At 33.6% G+C, this 21,991-nt stretch overlaps 1 protein-coding gene across 1 annotated transcript; it reads left to right on the plus strand.

The window, feature by feature from the left end:
* Window positions 1–16,755: 16,755 nt before the first annotated feature.
* On the plus strand, window positions 16,756–19,640 carry LOC141621033 (protein neprosin-like). Its single transcript, XM_074437754.1, has 7 exons — window positions 16,756–16,857; window positions 17,041–17,118; window positions 17,542–17,712; window positions 17,915–18,073; window positions 18,313–18,366; window positions 18,874–19,008; window positions 19,275–19,640. The coding sequence occupies exons 1-7, from the start codon at window positions 16,756–16,758 to the stop codon at window positions 19,638–19,640; spliced, it is 1,065 nt and encodes a 354-aa protein (XP_074293855.1).
* Window positions 19,641–21,991: the final 2,351 nt, after the last annotated feature.

The raw sequence follows: 21,991 nt of genomic DNA on the forward strand, positions 1-21,991 counted from the left end.
CCAGACCTTATCAGGATGGCGTCAGGCTTCTCCTCCTCACCAAGACGCGACGGGGAACCCCCCGGCGCCGGTTTACTAGTTCCGGCATCAGCAGAAGACATGTTCACAACAATCACTTAACAAAATAAAATTTGTTTGTTTACCTTGAAGAAAAGCACTCGCCGGAGTAACAACTCTGAGAATTAGAAGACAAAGAAGCCCTTGAAAGTTTAGAGAGATGGAAATTTTGGAGAAAAATTTGAGAAAATGAAATTGGTGGCCAAATTCACGGAACAACTGCCCTATTTATAGGAAAAAGCCCATGAAGAAGGACCAATCAGGGCACAGCCCATGAAGCGTCAGCCAATCAGCGAACAGACACGTGTCGGACATGCAACCACGGAATGTCAATCGTTGTAACAGTTGAACGTCAATCAATGCAACAGTGACCAAGCGTGTTCAACACGCCCCTTCATATCTCTTTGCCTATTCATCTTCCTCAACAAATTCCTAAGTATCTGCTCTCCGCCGGCCACATGATCAACCAAGCTAGGAAGCACCGGCCGGGGGCAATAAAAAACAACCGGCACTCTCAACCCTGGTCTCGGCCAGCGTCACTTTCTTTTCCACATCGGATGCCCTTTACGCATCCATGTGGAGGGGGGATATGGTACGGCCTAATAAGAACCAGGCCGAAGTAGAAGAAGCCGATGCAGTAGAAGAAGCCGATACAGAAAATTTTTGCAAAATACTTGCGCAGAATATACGCTCAACATACATCGGAGCCCATACCACGGCATAGACTACGCTGGGGGCAAATTGATGGGGCATATTCTGCACCGCTGACCAAGTCAACATATTGAGCAAGGTCAAAGATATCCACAGCAAAGTCAACGACTCAGACAGTCTAGCCGATGCAACCCATCGGCCTGTCACCTGGGTCTCGGCCTGGCAACTAGCCAGCCGGGGCACATATCCGCGTACTCATATCCAAGACCCCTCGGCCGGCCTGCCATGGGCCCATCGGCCGAGGGTAGAACGGTCTTTCCACCTGCTAGCCACTTGGCCACTACGTGACAAAAGGTGAAAGTCTATAAATACTCCTCAACCTTCATTGAGGAAAGGATCCACAATTTAACCTAAGAATCACTATTCATCTGGTAATATCTTCCTTATCTCTCCACAATATACATTTAGCCAAGTAACAACAACTTACCTCTCTAAGTTTACTGACTTGAGCGTCGGAGTGAGTACGCTCGGCCAAAGCCGAGCCCTCAGTTTGTTCATCTTTTCAGGAGACCGCAAGGAGGATTCAAGCAAGGACATCATTCTACAAGCCACGGGTGGTAACAATACCTGCTCTGGAATTACACCCGGAACAATACCTCAAATTTATCTACAAAAAATAGCCTCCATTTCCCTTATTCCAGACCCGGAACTTGAGGATACATTGTATTGGAATGGTACAAGTTCAGGGAAATTTTCGATCAAGTCGGCGCTAGGAATCCTCCGTGGACACGACCTCTCTAATAATTCTGAACCTCCCATTTGGAGGATTATCTGGCGCTTACCTATTCAACAAAGGGTTAAAATGTTCCTATGGCTTGCAGCCCATGGAAGGTTGATGGTTAATGTGAATCGAGTCCGTCGGAATCTTAGTGACGATTCTATTTGTCCTCGCTGTGAGACCAATGAAGAAACAGAGGAGCATCTTCTTAGGTCTTGTCCGGTTTCTAAACACATATGGAGCCTTCTAGGTATCCGCTCCTCTCATATCCCTTTTTATAATGTCCCTTTTTCGGATTGGCTAGTCAAGAATGCCGGGAATGATGCTGCAATTTCCGTCACCGATTGGCCGATTCATTTTACTATTACCTGTTGGTGGATATGGCGATGGAGAAACAACATCGTGTTTGGCCGAGCAAATGAAAACCCAATCAATCCTAGGGAATTTCTTATCAGACAGTTTGAAGTAACGAAGCTAGCGTTTGATAAGTTCGACATATTCGTTCCCGCAGTAGGTCTAGCTAGTAAGGAGATATTTGTTCGTTGGCTACCACCACCGCATGGGTGGCTCCAATTAAACACCGATGGCGCCTCAAAGGGAAATCCAGGGATGGCAGGAGGTGGTGGCATCTTTCGAGACGAAACGGGTAATTTCCAACACGCATTTTATTTCTCCTGTGGATTTTGCACCTCCATGAAAGCAGAGCTCTTAGCTCTAATGAAGGGTTTGGAATGGGCGCGAAAGTTGAGAATCACCAAGCTTATCGTTCACATGGACAATAAGCCTTGTATTAAGCTTGTATTGGAGGATCAATTGGTGAGCAATGGCCTTAAATTTATAGTGATGCGATGCAAAGAACTTATTGCCGCTACTTCTTGGACTATCAGACTTGAGCATTGCTATCGTGAGGCGAATAGAGCCAGTGATTGGCTCGCAAATCAAGGCATCAACTCCAGCACTTCGGGCACATATCTCGATTCTCCACCTGATGCTCTGCGTTCTATCCTACGGGAGGACATTTTTGGGGTCGCTTTTCCCCGTGTAATAGTTTCTAGTTAGTTTCGGGGTTCGCCCCTCTTTAGCACCAAAAAAAAAAAAAGTTATTATTATGTCCAATGTATCTTATTGTATCTCTTGTATTATTTGTATATATCCATTCATGGTATTGCTTTTATAATACAGATTTTGTTTCCTTATATAATTGTATAGAAATGATAAATGTACCACTATAAAAGCGTAGGGTAGAGAAAAGTTTTGATTATAAAAAAAAATTAGAGTACCACGATTCGAGTAAATAACTATGGCAAATATAATTACATCGTTATTTATCATTTTGTCTTCTTTAATTTTCTACATAAATTTTGTCGTATCGTCGCTTATTACCCCGATCAAGGTGATTTTACTTATTTATTTACGTGAATTATTTCATCTTTTTATTATCAAATATTCCCTACGTCTCAATTATTTGTTTAACTTTTATATACGTTGGATTATTGTGTACGTACAGTTAGAGAATGGACAAACATTCAAGTGTGTGAATTTCTATAAACAACCCGCTTTTCACAATTCCTCGTTAGGACTCCAGGCAAGTTATCCCTATCTATATATATATATATATTTTTTTTTTTTTTTTTTTTTTTTTTATCCCTATCTATATTGATTGTCATGATTGTGTACCCATATTATTATCATAAAACCGTCTTATTTTGCCTATTTAGAGACTTCGGATCCTCTGTTTCACATTCGTCTCTAATAAGTATTGCCAGACGAAAAAGATAGTGCAATATAAGAAAAAATTAGACAAGAAATCCGGACTCTATTTACCTTTATAAAAATCTTATAGATGTATTGTCCATATTAGTTTATACGGAGTACCCCGTATATACTCTGAGATCGGTAGATATAACTTTATCTCATGAATAATATATGAAAAATCATTTCTAATATTAAGCATTCGGAGTACATTATTTTTATAGTAACATAAACAAAATTATCATGTAGTACAATATACGGACTACGGAGTACTATGTAAATTTTCAGAAATTCTTGTTTGTGACGAATATTGTCACAAGTTTGTGACGGGTTAAATATCACCCACATGAATAGGTAAAATCAAGTCATTTGTTATTTTTTGAATTTTTGTCTTATTTCTCTATGTGAAATATAACTCGTTACTGGTTGTGACGGATATACCCGTCACAAGGGAGACATATGGATTTTCAGGATCACAAGATATCTCTCTTCACTACTACTTTTAATTTTATATTATCAAAATTAATTGCACACTTGGTATTTTAATTTGGTATCTTCAATTCATTTTTTAATGTTCTCGTCTTTTAGGAATTGTCGAATGGGGAATGTTTTTATAAAACGGATGAAGAAATATTTTTACATTTCCGTTCTACAACGAATCAATAAGTTTCTCTTACGGATATATCTGTTTTAAGATTAAAAAGGTCAAATGTCATATAACATGCATAGATACAACAAGTCTTTTTGCTAATACATTTGTTTTTGTCTTATCAATAAGACTCTGACATTCTTATATCATTCCTGCTACGAATTATATGCATCTAGGTTGTGTCGAACTTGGCAAAATTTCAAGATCAGAAAAGCGTAAGCGGGTTTGGACTTGGAAGTCGGGGATGTCCTATTGGAACGGTTCCAATTTTAGAACTATCTAATCAACATGTTGTATATCCGGAAGGTCCAGAGCCACACCCGGCACCTGGTCATCATGCTAAAGAACACTGTGTAAGTTTTCTATGTTGTGATTTTGTAATAATTGTATGCAATAATAACATAGAGCCTTAGCAATCACATGTCCGCATAAGTGGATATATATTTAGAACTGTTAGATGTTGTCAGAATGTGAGTTAGTCGTTGAAATAGAGATGAATTACAATACATTATAATCTTTTTCAAAAATAATATTTTAAGGTAATAATAAGGATCGAACAGAGAAGACAACTTAACTTAAATGATAGTAGTTATATATAGTTTAGAAAAGGGGGATTTTAAGAGTGATTATAACTAAGTCTAGTAATTAAAAATACGGTTTTGAGAACATACGCCCATTAGGCATAGAATAAAAAACTCAAAAAGGAATGAAATAAATGATATTTTTATGAGAAGTTGCAATATCAATTTTTTTTTTTATTTACAAGAAAATACATTTATTTATTTTTTTATTTTATTGATTTCTTCTCTTATGCCTAGTGACATAGATTAAAAAAAACTTTTAAAATTAAGCAAATAATAATGATGGTGAATTCAGATTAATAAAGGTATTAAGTCAAGGTTTATCCACTAATTAGTTATGCAATTGATCATCAACTACCAACTCCTTATTTAATCCTAGAGTATCCTCTTTTGAAAACGAAAGTTTTAAATGTTCCTTACATAATATTTACTAAAACAATCTAATCCCCACTTTAGATTTAATTTAATAACAACACTGAAAAAGTTTTAGGTTCTCCATGAGGACCATTAATATATCCTCCATAACCAATAAGAAACCTCCATAGCTATTTAAATGCTATAAATATTAAGGTAAATGTATGGTAAATAAAGCCATAAAGGCTGCTTATTAGTTAGAGGGGACACATTAATAATCCTTCTGAAAAACCTAAGAATTTTTCGCACCGGAAATTTTTCAACATCACAAATGATAAGAACAAGCAATAAAAATACCTTACCTTACCTTTAACACACACGGTTTTCATTTCGAATTAGGCAATTACCCATGTAACATGTTTGAGCCATTTGCTTCTTAGGCCTAATTCTTCTTTTCACCAATTCATTTAATATTTGGGCTTTCATCCTACACTTTTAATGTTTTTCCTCCTTTCGTTAGCCCAAAGTATTAGACTTATTTGTACCATGTTACAAGATTGACTCAAAATCACTTCTTTAAATCCATTAATCCATACTTTTACAAAATTATCCCCAAATATAATCCATATCATAAAATGAGATTTATATACCGTGCTAAATATGACGTATCACATTTATTAATAAATTATCAATAAAAGTTTTTGTATTTGTCTGACACAGAGTGCTAAAGTTCAAACAGTTTTTGATGCAAATAAGAAATTTTTTGGAGTTGCGGGGGCTATTACCATATATAAACCAAATGTTCCAGATAACCAATGGTCCTCTTCGCGTATCAAACTTCTAAATGGAGGTGATAGCATTGAAGCTGGATGGATGGTATGATTATGATTCCTCGTCATATACTAAGCATATATATCTTTTATTTTATTGGTTTTTTTTGTCACAACATAGATGTTATATTGTCATCCCTTAATAACGTCATCTCATTTTCCTTGTTGTAATCGTGCGTGCAATAATGCATCTTTATCTAACTTTTCTTTTCAATATAGGTTAATCCAAGTAAGTTCAAGGATAATAACGCTCATCTTTATGCGAGTTTTAGTGTAAGTATTTTGTCACTTTCGCATATATTTCTCCGTTTAATACATATTTTATTGTATTCTCGGTAAATTAATATCGCAAAAGCTCTATTATTTATTCAATTTCTTTTAACATATGATTTACATAGGCCAATGGAAGAGGATGCATTAATTTGGATTGCCCTGGTTTTGTACAAGTAGCGACTGATATTCCATTGGGCTTATCTCCAAATTCATATTCAACTATAGACAAACAAATTGTTTGGGCCTTATCCATTGACAAGGTACAAAATTCACTATACAAATTTTTAACTAATATATAATTGAATTGTTGCGACAATAAATTAATATGAGAGCGTTTCATAGTGGACTAATTATTGTATAACATGAATCGTGGTCCTAGCATGATGACGGAAACTGGTGGTTGTCAATTACTAGCGAAAAAACTCCAATTGGATATTGGCCTAAAGGCTTATTCTCGTCGCTACAAGATGTAGCTAATCAAGTCGAATTTGGAGGAGAGATCAGTAATCCAGGTGCAGTAGACCCTCCAACTCCAATGGGAAATGGATTTAAAGCAGTATATGATACCCAACTTTCATCGTGCTTTTTTCGTGCTACCGTTGTTGATGAGACTAAAAATAGCGTCAATCCTCCAGATACTGAAAAATTTTCAGATTGCTCAGAGCTATATTTTGTTCTCGATGGTGGTCACCAAGATGATCCTAACTTGGGCCGTCTTATTTTCTATGGAGGCCCTGGTGCTCCTCTAGATCTATGATGCTTTTGTTTAGTAACTTATTTTGATCCGTTATTTCAAAGAATGTTACAATGTTAATTTTATGAATTTTACGTACAATAACATAAATAAAAATGTCAATTCCATAAGATTTGATTTTGATTTAATGTTATATATTCATTCAATTACTTACTAATTGACGTAAATACCCTTAACAAATTGTATAACCCCACATTTTTAGGGATGAGCAAGTTTAGGTCCGGACCGAAAAAATGGACTGGACCAGACTATTCGTTTGGACCGAACCTGGACCGAATTAATTTAGGTTCAGTCCTCGGTCCATTTTTTTCAAGTTTGGTCTTCCATCCGGTTTTGTCCAAGACCGGTAAATTTAAGTCCGGACCCAATGTACCGAATTTTATGTTTTTCAGGACTAATCATTAAAATGTTAGGAATATAAAGAAAATGAACATTTTATCTTCAAAAAGACAATATAAATTAATATTAAGAAATATTTTTGCATAAAAACAATCTAACTATTCAATACATTTGGTTTACTTGTATTTAAATGTAATTATCATATACCCCGTACAAAATAGTGAAAAAAATAGTTTTAGGTCTATTTCGGTCCAAGACCGGACCAGACCGAATATATCGGGTTTGGTCTGGTCCAAGATCAAAGTTTTTATGTCCGGTTTATGGTACACAATTTTTTTTCCTCGGTCTTTGATCCGATCCGGTCTTAGATTGATGCTCAACCCTACACATTATCCATTCAGACGGTTTCCAAGATGGTGGAAGGCTTTATAAAAATCTATGAAAATGTAAAGCAAATTCGTGCGCAGATTAGTTATTGGCAAATCAAGGAGTGAATTTACCGCAACAGTTCGTCGAATATGCCGGATCAACTTTTCCGTCTAGCGGCTTGGCCTCGTATCGTTCCGCTCTATGGTTTTAGTTCTAGTTTTGTATATTGTTTTTCTATTCAGGGTTAATCCCGTTTTTCTTGGGTGATTTCCTTGCATAATGTTGTGAGATAAAATAATTCCCACCATATGGTTACTTGAAAAATAATTCTCACCATATAGTCAAGGTAGGATTGGATAACCCAATGTAAAAGGATCGGAAAGAACATATACTTGGATTTTCTATAAGTATTGTCTTGTAAGAAAATTATTCCCTATATATTGCTAATTTGATTTTTATTTATTTTTTATATTATTTGAGTATATTAATATTAGTTTAAAAACAACTTTTTCATAGATTTATTTTGTGTGCCCGATATATCTTTTCATCATTTTCTTTTTGCAACCGTTAGTTTTTTTTTTTTTTTTTTTTTTTTTTTTTTTTTTTTCAAAAAGCCAAACATTTTTTATTTTTTTACAATTCACACTTGATGTATGACTTATTGCAAAAAAAAAAAAGATGAATTATAACTCAAACATATACTACCTTCGATGTTAAATTTTAATCAGACTATTTCAGACACAAAATATAAATAAAGCTATGAAAAAAGTACGATTATTTAATCAGGCCCTTCAAAAAAAAAAAAAGTACGATTATTTTTTACGTAATAGTAATACATATAAATAAAACAACATTTTTAAATTCTTTTATCATAACTGTAATTAGAAATTAAAGTACCAATATGTAGGGAATAATTTTGTTTACAAGACAATACTTACGGAAAATTCAATTTTATTGTTTTTTCCATTCCTTAGCTTTGGATTATCCAATCCTAGCTTAACTATATGATGAGAATTATGTTTCAAGTAGCCATATGATGAGAATTAATTTATCTCTTAGCATTATGTAAGGAAATCACCCGTTTTTCTTTACCAAAAAAATATAAACGAAATGTCGAAATGCTAATATATACTCTCTATCTTGGTCATTTATTTGCCTTTGGTTAGCACAAAAACAAGGAGGGATCAATTATTAGATACTCACAAGTAGACCAAATTTAAGTGTGAAAGATCCAATTAAACATCGTCCAAGGCTTCCTAAAATAAAAAGGCAAACAATTAAATGAATAATTGAGCAGTAAGAGGATTATACATCTGATGTATTACCTCTAATTCTATAGTTTCTGAGCATTATAATAAAGTTTCTGAGTTTTGTTTTAAAGTTTCTGAGTTTACTACTCGTACATTTGAGTCCATCTGATGTACTATTATTGATTGGTTGGAGACTGGAGTAATTTACTACTCGTACATTTGAGTCCCTTTACCCGGTTATTTATTTGTCTATTTTGGGTTTCTCAATTATGAGAAAAAGAAACATACATCGGATGTGCTACCTCCAATTTTTTTTGTTTTTGAGCATATATGTATTTTTTTTTTAGTTTATTACCTCAAACTTTATTTGTTTTTGAGCATATGTGAATTTTGTTGAGCATAATAAAGTTTATAAGTTAGATTTTAATATTTTTTCCGTCAAAACTCAAATTTAACTAAACTTATAAGTAATGTTTTTGAGTTTTATTATAATTTTTTAGAGCTTAATGTTTAAGTAAATAAACTCAAAACTTCATAGTGAAACTCAGAAACTTTAAAACAAAACTCAGAAACTTTATTATAATGCTCAGAAACTATAGAATTAGAGGTAATACATCAGATGTATAATCCTCTTACTGATTATCTTCATCTTCATCAAATCATACATTTATCAATTAACAAAGAGAGAAATTATATTGTCAGTGAAACGCCAAATACCTTACGGAAATTTCCTCCACGGAATTTATGATTGTTAAATTATGTTCAATTGGATAATTAATTATTACTCCGTAAATTGAAAAAATGAATTTCATATCCAAATTTTATATTGTCAAACGCTAAACACATCTTGTAGTTCATATCCAAATTTTAATTAAAATATTTTTTTTAAAAAAAAAATAACAACTAAATGTGTTAACAAATCTCGAATATCTAAGTACGGACTACCCACTACCTCAAATATGACTAAAAATGCCATTGTAGCGAGGTGGTTATATGCTACTTTTTGAATAATTCATTATTACTATGTAAATTGGAAAAGATGAATCATGGCTAGTCAAATGCTACACAAAAATTATTAGTAACACAAAAACGTACATTCCACTAAAATAGCACACAATTACGCAGAAATCTTTTGATTTTTTTTTTAATTTTATTATCATTATTTTTTAATTAATTAATCTTAAGTTTCTAAATTACCCTTAAACATTAAGGGGGTGTTTGGTTGGAGCTTTTGGAATGGATTGGAATGGATTCAGGCCATTCCAATGTTTGGTTGAAACATTTTGGAATGGAGTTAGATACCTGATGGATTCTAACTCCATTCCAACCCCTTGGAATCCCATACCCATCTATCTCCCCAAGTTTCCAACTCCATTCCACCCAACACATTATTATTCCCATACCCGGATTGAACCAAACAACTCTAAACATGTATGGGGTTCTAACTCCATACCCCCTTGGAGTTAGAATCCATTCCATTCCATACCTAATGTTTGAACCAAACGCCCCCTAATTAGTATGAAATTTGAATTTTGATGGAGGGAAAGCAAAATACATGAGTAAGTTGCAATAATACCCCGGGTGTCGCTCAATTTGAGTAACAACCGGTGTCGCTATCTCATTTTCCTTTTAAATATCAGTTTTCTAAAATATCTCCTTTTATTTATTTATTTTAAAATTACTCCTCTAAGAATTAATTTTGTCAAAAAGCTTCAAACTCTAGCTTAAGTCACTTATTCGGTTATTTCATCTGTTTATGAACTTATTACGTTTGTGGCTTAGCCAATTTATATTTTGAAAGGTATAAAAATGGATAATAAGTTCAAAAACTGATCGAATATGTCACCTAATTTAGAGTTTTGAAATAATTTTTGATAAAAGTACATTTTAAGCAGTAATTTTTAAAAAAAATTTATAAAAGCAAGTTATTTTAGAAAACCGGTATGTAAAAGGGTGTATTTGTTAATTGACTCTTAACCTTAATGTATTCAAAATAATATATATACAAAATCAGTGTTTAAGTAATATTCCTTATACGCTTCAGCAAGAAGAGCCTGAGTATGGAAAATCCAATCTTGGAGAGCGGACGGTAGTGCAGCACCAATAGAAATAAAACGGTGGCAAAATGGCTTAGAAACGGTGGAGGCCGAGGTTGTAGCAAATTTGGTACAGGTTTGGGCTAATTCGAGGGTGGTTTTCAATTTTCAACACATTAGTTCATTAAATGTTTTCGCCAAAATAAGAAAATAAAGTAATTAACCCAGTGGGCCAACAAATAAGCTTCAATTCCTATTTTCTATAATAACTACACTGCATTAAAATTATTAACCTAAAAAAGTTCTAATAATATCTTATATTCAAGCTCTACCAACGTCTCTAATAATTAGTCCACTTCTCAAAAATGTATAGACATCTATGAGGTGACGGTAGACGGTAAATGTCGCCGCCCGCCGGAATACAATACACAGTCATTTATCAAAATGACATATCAAAATGACATATCTCTAATCTAAAGAGCACACACGAAAATAAACAAGTCGATACATATATAACCATTATTCTTGTAAGAGAATATGGTATAACCTACCATATTCTCTCACAATTACGTAAAACCGAGTAATCTAAATAAGATAATAGCGAAACTTTGGAACAGTATGTACGAACTTAAAGGTTACTAGTTTAATTACCACATGTCAATCTCACAATTACCTTTTCTCTTTTCAACATTATTTTAATCCGTTGTGAGATTTACCTTTTGGACACATCACAAATAAGAATTTATGCTTTTTTTTTTTAACTTATACACATCACAAACCTAATTGATTTAATTTCAATACTTCAAACACAACAACATTTACGCGCTATATCTATCACTAGATAACACAAATTAAATCGTACAACATTCAATTATTACCCATAAATTAAACACACAACTAAATTAAAATGAAAATAGCATAAATTGTTTGTGGGTTGAAGAATCATGAAAGCTAAGAAACCGGTTTTAGTTTTAAGACATTCCTTACAGAGAAACAATTTTAAGCTACGCTTTAAGAAACCGAACTGGTTTTAGAAAATTGACGGTCTTATGTTAAAAAAAACCGGGTTAAAAATAAAATAGGCTTCTTATAAATGATTTCTTCACATTTTGTAGTGGCGATCATCAAAAATTCAAAACACTTACTAATAAACAACTAAATAAAAAAAACACTTAAATTTTAATTGACTAATTTTTATAACGCGAACGTTCAACGGATTACATTTTACAATGGGAATAAACTTAGAACCGAGCTACAAAGTACAACAGACGAAAAAAAAAAATAATAATAACCGTAGAATTAGACCTCAGTGAGCTGGACCTCAGCTAGGGGTTGGACCTGCTCGGTCCGAAAGAAGTATCAGTAGATCGCGGCTCCAACCCCTGCGGCAAAAAGAACAAGAAGAACGACAATCACGGCCACTAGTGGACCGACGTGCTTCTTGTGCCAGGTGGAAGTGACAGGCTCCGTCCTATCGGGGGTGGAAGCGGGGGAGAGACTGGCCACGAGGAGGAGAGAGAGAAGAAGATGCAAATATATGGAGAGCTTCGCCATGGAAGTAAAATGTTTAAGAAATCTTAAGAAGGAATAATAATGCAACTATGCAAGAATGTTTATTTTGTGCCGTTTGCTAATTAATTTGTACTAGGTAAGTGGACGAAAATAGTGGTCCATACTCAACTACTCAACTCCCGGAAACTTATTATTAAAAATGGGTGGATGACACATATGAAGCTATGCTTGTATTTAAATCGCTTCCTCTCTAAGGCCCTGTTCTTTTGGACTTAAAGTCACTTAATTTCAGTTCACTTCAGATCCTATAAGTTCGATTCGATTCGATTCGAGATCCTATAAGTTCGATTTAGATCCTATAAGTTCGATTCGATTCGAGATCCAATAAGTTCGATTCGATTCGAGATCCAATAAGTTCAATTCGAGATCCTATAAGTTGATTCGATTCGATTCGAGATCCTATAAGTTCGATTCGAGATCCTATAAGTTGATTGATTCGAGATCCTATAAGTTCGATTCGATCCTATAAGTTGATTGATTCAGATCCTATAAGTTCGATTCGATTCGAGATCCAGTAAGTTGATTCGAGATACTATAAGTTGATTCGAGATCCTATAAGTTGATTGATTCGAGATCAGATAAATTTCAGTCCAAAAGAACAAGGCCTAAGCGACTATATCCCACGTGACATAAAATATATACATTTGATTAAAATTTTAGTCCAACTTGCTCGGGGGCCAGCAACAATTTACGAAGCGGTTTTTCAAATACCCTTATTTGGGTGATAAATTTCAAGCTAGCCTTATTTCATTAATTTCTTTTCTTTTAAGCACTTTTTAAAAATAAAATTTTGCATTGCATTTAGTAATATACATGGTCCATGCACGCACGTGATTTAAATATGCTTCTTTTAGAGGCTATGTTCAATAATACATATTGAACATAATAATGTATGTTGGACGAGCTCTAGAGCGTTCATAAATTAACCCGGGAAAGAAATAAATGTAATTCCCCATACTTTACAGTCGGGAAACAAATAGGAAAACAGTTGACCTCTGACAATTTCATGGATCATGATTGATTTTTAATTATTATTACTAATCAATAGTTGCCTTTTCATTCGAATAGGTCTTTTGAGAAACGGTATTTTAATAAGCTTTATTGAGAGACCATTTTGCAATTTTAATAAAAAGTGGTACTAAAGATAATAAAATAGGTACAAATTATGATTAACTGTAAAATGAGTACATTTATTATATAAATAAGTACGAAATTACTATGTCACGATCACTAATAAAATGGTCACGAAATACAAATAAAATGGTACAAAACATTGGTCTCCCAATAACTTAATGAAATACCGTCTTTCCTAAATTTTAGTGTTTTATATATCACCATGTCATTCATGTCAGCCAACCTCAAATCATAATGTTGTTGTTGTATATCACCATTTTCCCAACTTAAATATATGAGTTCTAACTTTAATGGTCAACACATCAATTGCAATAATGTTAAGTGGTGTTCGTGAAAATGGTCCCCTATAACTCTGCAAAGTCTTCATGTGCAACTCAGCCAACAAAGGAAATCTCTCCTTTGGACACTAGTGAGTAGTGAACTAGTGATGCTACTCTTTTCATCTGCAAAAGGGACAATAATAAATTCCTCGTACAATAGACACTTTGGCTCATTATCCAATGTTATTAAAGGTCCACTAATCATTTGAAATGTCATCCACAAATCTTAGGATTTGTGTATATATTACACCACAAATTCTCATTATAGACGGGTAGACGGGAGGTATCGTCTATAGTTATAAATAAATCAAATATTCATTCATTTTAAACGTAAGATAAGTAACAAGTTGCATGATGGGGCCCAAAAATGTCACCATTTTAAATATATTTGACCCGTCTGTTACTTTAGACGGATATATCCGTCTATAATGAGACTAATTAATGTATTACAGATATGGTTGTGCAAATTCGGGTCTGAACCGGAAAAATAAATTGATACGCACTGAAATTTATCGTAGTGAAATCGGAGTTTTAAAATGGCTGGTCCGGATCATAATCTACCGAACCAAAATTGAAATTAAAAATTTTGGTCCAATATGCGGTCCAACATTACTAATTAATGTTTATCCTTAACAAGTAATTTCACTAGGGGTTCTATTCCTCGTCTAGTTTCAATTTAGTTTAATTTTGTATTGGAGTTTCACCCCTCTTACGCAAAAAAAAAAAGAAAAAAAAAAGAAAAAAGTAAATAAATACTTGTAACGTCTTTGCTGCTCATATAAATTAGTGGACAAAAAAACAAATAAAATAGGCATTTAGCTTTCAACGTCGATATAATTGCATGCATGTACACTAATTTGCAGTTTCTATATGTCAACTTCGAACTTCAACTTATTTTTTTCTTTTTTCAAGAAATTGCCTCTTTTATTTCATCAAAAATACGAGTAAATTGTTCTTACAAGGACTAGCCACTAGGATACACGTCTAAGAATTTAGAGCATTAACTTTATTGGCGTTGAGGTGATGAATAAATTTATCAATCGAGGGTGCATAAATGAGTTTTTATATTAGTTTTGCTAATTAGTTTTTTCTAATTTCACTTTCTATTGCTCATAAAGGAGATGAGCAATATGAACCGGTGTTGAGCAATTTTAAAGAAACGGAGATCCGTCAACTATTTAGTGGTCCAGAAATTCTGAGCTGATTGAATGGTCAAAATTTCAAAGGGAAACAAAACAATTAATGAGTTAAATGGAAATATATAATACGTGTTAGGAGAATATTACGGTATATATCGTAATACCGTAATATTCTCCTAACAATACGAAGTATAATATTTCTTATGAGAGAAAATGTATAAAAAAGATATGGATATAATCATGTCCTTAAATTTTTCTTTGATACCATTAGTTTATGGTGTAAAAGAAATGGAGAGGATTACATTTAGATGAACGGACTCGAACTAAGTTGTCCCATATAAAAACCCTTTTAAGGTTTTGAAGTTGAAATTTATCAGTCGTGAAAATTAGTTTCGGTCTATAAAAACCCATTCTTCTTGATACCATTACTTCGGTCTTGAAGTTGAAATTTACAGTTTGATTCGCTTATTTAATTCGTAGATAATAGAAGTAGTACTTTTTGTTGGTCTTCAAGATGATATTTTAACAAATCTTTTCTACATTTAAACACACTTTTCTTTAAAAAAAGGGTTTTGAGAATCTCTTACAAATCTTACCATATTTAGGTTAGGGCACACGTTAAAAAAACCCTTAAAAAATTTTTATACAAAAATATTTAATTTTCTGAAATAAGTTTTGTAACAAATCTGAATATGTTCGTCTTAATTTACTATAACTACATCTAAAATGGCAAAGTCGTCGGAATTTGACATCGATAAAGTAGATGTTACAATTGGATTGAATTGGGGGAATATTAAAATATTATTATCACAATTTACAACTACGACTCTACGAGTATACCAAAATTCGATTGTATAAGGACTATGAGATATAAGAGTTTAGAATAAAGTTTGTTATCGTTTTACAAGTACCCATATTGAGGGAAAAAACGCAATTGGCTGTTGAATTTTAGGAAAGAATTTGATTTTGTTATTGTAGGCCCCTATGATCATCAAGCTAATTAATTACCTTCTTTCCTCCTCCCTCTATTCTTCTATTTAATTAATTGATTCTTTCCTTCTCAATTCAGTAAACAACTTAAAATCATTAAATTATTTCAAAAATCATTAAGTTTAGTCAACTTTTATTTTTTTAAAACGAACAAGTAAATAGCCGTTTGTCATATATAGAGTATTATTCATTGTATAATTTCCTCAAATATTAACTCTTACAAAAGTTAGAGAAAAAGTATTGTATTAGCGGAATAATGTAAGACTTGAAAAATCACTAATTTTTTTATACGTTTTAATTACCATATGTCGAATATCAGAATTTTGAAATAAATATAAAAATAAAATTACATCCACCAAATGCATACATCTTTATTAAAAAAAAATGTATACTCATATTTTGCATGGGCTTTCTCTAAAATAGTTGACATAGCTCAACAACCTAGACCCGTTGATATATAACATGTTAAAATTGTGTATAATTATCAGAAATTTAAAGGCAAATCCATGCATTTTTTGCACGTATAAAACTAGTTAAACAATTAATATGTGATTTTTACTAGTCACAAAACTAGTTGAGTCTTTCAATTGGTAGAAATTACTCTGTATCCATCCATTAATTGAATATACAATGTAATTTCATGAATTACATTGTAATATCCATTAATTAAATTTGGTGAATGTCATGAATTCATGATATCATTCCTTATAATTTCAATCTCTTTTTATTCCCATCCTAAAATGCTTAATATTGTCATTAATGTAATTAAACCACATTAAATAGATACGGATTATGATTGAACCGTCATCATGATTCATGATTCATAATTCATGAGTTCACCTTTATAAAAGGCTACAACAAAGAAGAGTATTAGTGATAATAATACAAGTGATACGAAGAAGTCTACACATAGTTGAAGAAACCGATATGGCGATTGAAATAACATTTGTCGTGATTTTGTGTTCCTTAGTGTTCAATTTAATTTCAGTTGAATCTTTCCCTGAAAAACAACCTCGAATTAGTATCACGGTTAGTTGTTCGTAGTAATCTTTCCATCTCAGTCATTTATTTACTATCTGTATTCATTTTAAGGAGTATTCCTAGGAAATGCTTGTTTATACTTTACTCATATATATGATACGGAGTATATGATATGAATTATGATCTGATGACGTTTCAATTTACATTTACATGCGATATTTTACATTGCAGACGGACAATGGACAAAAATACAATTGTGTATCTTTTTATAAGCAACCAGCTTTCGGTGATCCATCATTAAACCTTGAGGCAAGTTATTACATATAGTCATTTATGGAGTATTTTGTATCGAAAGGCAAGAGAAAATAATTATAAATATTTAAGGGGAAAAGATTAATCCGAAAAAGAAAAGAGAATTTTTGATATGGTAATTGGTAATAACAGCACTTGGCATTTAGCTATTTACATGCTACGACTTTTGCATATTTGCATATCTGCTTTAAAAAGTCTATACTTTGTTTTAACTTTTACTCCTGCACTTTAATCAAAAATAAAGATTTTACAGAGTAAAGATAAACAAATGATTGAGATGAAAAAAACAATTATTATGACGAAACAAATCATTTGTTTAGCTATACTATGAATATTATAATTATTAGTATTATTATGAAAAGTTAAATTTAGAATAATTTTATTTATATGTGATACCAACTAATACAAAATTTACTTCAGGTTGTGCCTAACTTGGTGAAACTTCAACAACAACGAAATGCAAGTGAGATTGGATTCAAAACCCGTAAATGTCCTATTGGTACAGTTCCAATATTGGATCGCTCTAAGCAACATGTGGAAGATGTCCCCCCAGTGCATCCCTACCCGCCTCCTTCTCCCGAACAACATTGCGTATGTTTGTTTTAATAGAACACAAACTTGTGATGTTCTATAACCTTCTTTTCTTTTTAACATTATGTAATCAGGCATAAATTGTTACAAACTTGTGACCGTTACAAGTAAGAATATGTGTAATTAATTTGAAACGAGTCGCATTTACATGGTAATTTTGCGTTGCATTTTAACCCTGACTAACAACATTTGTTTTATGCAGAGTGCTAGAGTTCAAACAAGAGCAAATGATCCAAACAAGAAATTTTTCGGAGCTGGTGCAGCCATCGTTATTTATAAACCTGTCGTGCAAGCTTCTCAATGGTCTTCTGCTCGAATCAAAATATCCAATGGAGGCGAAAGTATTGAAGCTGGGTGGATGGTTGTATTCCTCATCCTTCATATATTCGAGTTTTTTCACAATATAACACAATCATATCATTTAAAAACAGTCATTCTTGCTTATGACAAAAAATAACGTGTAAATTGTGCATTTTAAAATGCTGATTATTAATCTGTTGTTATATATATATATATGTGTATATTTTTAATTTTTGACATTATTTTGAAACCCGTGAAGGATTTCGAATTTTGTTAAGAATATTCTTTTTTCTTGTATAGGTTAACCCACAAGAGTTCAAGGATATGGAAACTCATTTTTATGCAAGTTTCAGAGTAAGTAGCAAAATACGAGTAGTATAATATACAAAGTATGATCATTTTCTCCATCATTAATTAATTTTTATATACTCCCTCCGAACCGGTCATTTGTTGTCCTTTGGTTTTGGCACAAAGACCAAGGAAAGAGCTGAGAGCCAATAGCTAAATGACAAATGGAACAAATTGAGTGTGAATGATCAAACACAAATTCTCATTTGTGATGGCGATATCCGTCACAAACTTGTGACGGGTACCGTTTCCTCTCACAAAATACCCATTGTGAGGGGAGTGAGAAGTACATGGGGGTGCCCCACCTTGTCCTCTCTCCCTTTTTTGTGAGAGGTCACAAGCTTGTGACGGGATTAGCCCGTCACAAGCAAGACTAACTGATGATCAAATTACTCATCAAGTTCATTCTTAAAATAGAAAGGACAACAAATGACCGAGACACCAAAAAATGGAAAAGGACAACAAATGACCGGGACAGAGGGAGTATTAATTTTTAATTAATCTTTTACATAGGCTGGAGGAAAAGGATGCATAAATACAGATTGCGCTGGTTTTGTACAAGTGGCTCCCGATTTTCCATTAGGTATAATCCCCCATGCATATTCTACCAAAAAGCAACAGTTGGCTTGGAGCATATCTATTGACAAGGTAAGCTTAACAACTTGAATCGTCTCTTAATTTAGAGAGAAATCGGTGACTATTAAGTGCTCCATTTTCATGGGAATAGACAATCTCAGACCTCGTGATTAAGGAACGAGATTCATAATCGTGTCACGTTTTTATTATTATGTCTAAAGAATTATATATATGGATCTAACTACTTATTTGCCTGGCTAAAATATTTTCTAACCGTGTCACGTTTTTATTATTATGTCTAAAGAATTATATATATGCTCATTCTAAAATGATTGTAGCATCAAGACGACGGACATTGGTGGCTATCAGTTAAGGGCAGTGTTGTCGGATATTGGCCCAAGAACTTATTCACAACATTGAAAGATGTTGCTAATCAAGTTGAGTTTGGAGGAGAGATCAACGATCCAGGCGCAATAAGCCCTGCACCTTGGATGGGAAACGGGTCGAAAGCTGTCTACAATACTCAAGATTCGTCTTGTTTTCGTCGTTCTACCGTTGTCGACGCGAGCTTTCAGCATGTTAATCCTCCGGACACTGAAAAGTTCGCTGATTGCGAGGCACTTTACTCTGTTTTAGATGGTGGTTACCAAAATAACCCTGACTTAGGCCGACTTATTTTCTATGGTGGCCCGTTCAATGGTTAATATATTTTATGTGGCTATTAAATGAGCCATTGTAATTCCTCATGCTTTACAGTCGGGAAACAAATATGTAATATAATTAAGAATAAGGCCTCATTAGTTAGGGGTTTTTATAACTGCTACCACTTGTAATTCAGATTTTACCAACTTCTATCAAAGTAAAATTTGTTTAAAAATTGCTGCCAATATTGTTGGTTCGGTTTAAAATTAATAACTAATTGTTATGAATAATAATGGATAGAGCTTTGCACAGTTTAAGTTTGTGTTTCAAGTTAACGGCGTTACTTTTCAATCCCTTAACCGTAAAATTTAAATGTTGAGTCTCTTAATTGGAAAAATAAGTAAAGATTAGGTCCTTATCTTACCTATAACTCCCCTTTTTAGTCTCTCGTCCATTGACAATATTATTATTAATAAAATAAACAATTTTAACCTCTCACAAAATAAACTCAACATCTCGCTCTCTACTATCGAAAATCTCTTTAATCAACTTTAAAATCAATCAAATTATTGAACAAAATAAAATTTATCGAATTCACGAACCAAATAATCCACAAAGAAACATATGAAGCAAACTAAATCGACAAACAAACTAATTAATTAAGAATTATTAACAACAAATACGGAATGGTCCCCTTGGTCCCCTCTGTGGCGCTACTCTTTTTGGTCAGCAAAAGAGAGAGCAAGAAATGAAGAAATACGGAATACTCCGTACATCAATATTTGGCTCATGATCCAATGTTATCTAAGGTCCACTAATCATTTGTAATGTCACAGTGTCACGGCCGTCACCCTCAATTATATCCGTCATAGTAATTGGACAATAATTCTATCTGTCTCGAAAAATAAAACGGGTCAATGTATGTGTAGAGCTGACAAGTTTGACCCAAACTGCTGACAGAACCCGAGAATATTACAAGCAGAAATCAACCCGACCCGATGACGACCCGCAGCTAGACATGACCCGATGATTAGCGGCCCGAACCCGACCCAAACCCTGACACGATATTGACCAACCCGATACTGACCCGACTAAATTGATAACCCGACAATTAATAAGCTTAATATTGATCAAAATGAAAGTGATTTTACGTTTAGATGGATACGTTTGATTTAATAGTGAAGTAATAATTAACGAAATAATGGTTAAAAACCAAATTTAATCGTCAAAAATTGAAGTAATGTGATAAAGTAACCAGGCCCGATAATGACCCGACCCAAACCCGAACAAACACATCATTTGACCCGAAATGACCGACCTGATAAGGACCCGACCTGAACCCGACACAACTTGACCCGACCCGTCTAACCCGATTACCACCTCTATAAAATGTGAGCTCATTTTTTTAGCAATATGAGGCTGTTAGATTACCAGCTCCTCCTAGTAGTGACATGGACTCTCGACTTTCGTTGTTTTCCTTTTTTTATCGGCTTGCATCTCGTTACCCTTTGCTTCGCCAGTTTCATCAAATGACCAAGTCGATGAGGTCTTTTGAAGATGATCTTGTAATGACACTAACCTCGACTATCGTCGCTTTTTTTGTGCTTGCGTCTTCTTACCCTTACCGTGATCGACGATTGGGACTATCTTTAATTTTCTTGCGTTTTTTTTTATCTATAATTGAGCTGTTCTTGTTGCGTAAATGCAACTTATCCAACACAAAGAAGGTTATAATTATCTAAGTGTTACATGTATTGATGACAACATGTAACATTAGGTGGAAATGAATATGGATTCATGTGTGTTTCACAATTACGTGAAAACATATGAATTATTATTAATTCATTTGTTGTGATAACGTGAAGTGACATTATGGTATTAAGTTATAACGTCACTTTCACATGCTATATAAAGGATGCAATTCCTTTGGAAAATATATCTCACAACATATATCAAACAAGGTGACTTAGCTTGGTAGAAAATAGCAAGTCGGGTTTGAGGGTGAGAGGCAGTACAACGGGTGTTTTTATACAATAATTTAGGAGGTTACTCTAGGGGTTATATTAGTGGCATTGACTAATATTACTGGAGGGCTAGAGATCGTTATCTTATATTATTGTGGGTTTCGGATTGGTATTAATTCGGGACGGTTACGTTGTACTGGTACTATATTATTATAGTGGATTCTAGTCGATTTGGCTAGTGGGTTTTACTTCCGGTTTGGAAGGTTTTGCCCTGGGTTTGACCCTAAAATATTGTCTCATCTTACTATTGCTTACGTTTATTTACTTTTACGGTTTAATTGTCGATTGGTTGCTTCCGTTGCGCGTGGGAGATTGGCGCTAATTTCCCAACAGTGGTATCAGAGCCACTAGGCTCGGTCCGGTGGCTGGTTTATAATTGGCAAGGATGT

Source organism: Silene latifolia, chromosome X, assembly GCF_048544455.1.
Source record: "Silene latifolia isolate original U9 population chromosome X, ASM4854445v1, whole genome shotgun sequence".
NCBI lineage: Eukaryota > Viridiplantae > Streptophyta > Magnoliopsida > Caryophyllales > Caryophyllaceae > Silene > Silene latifolia.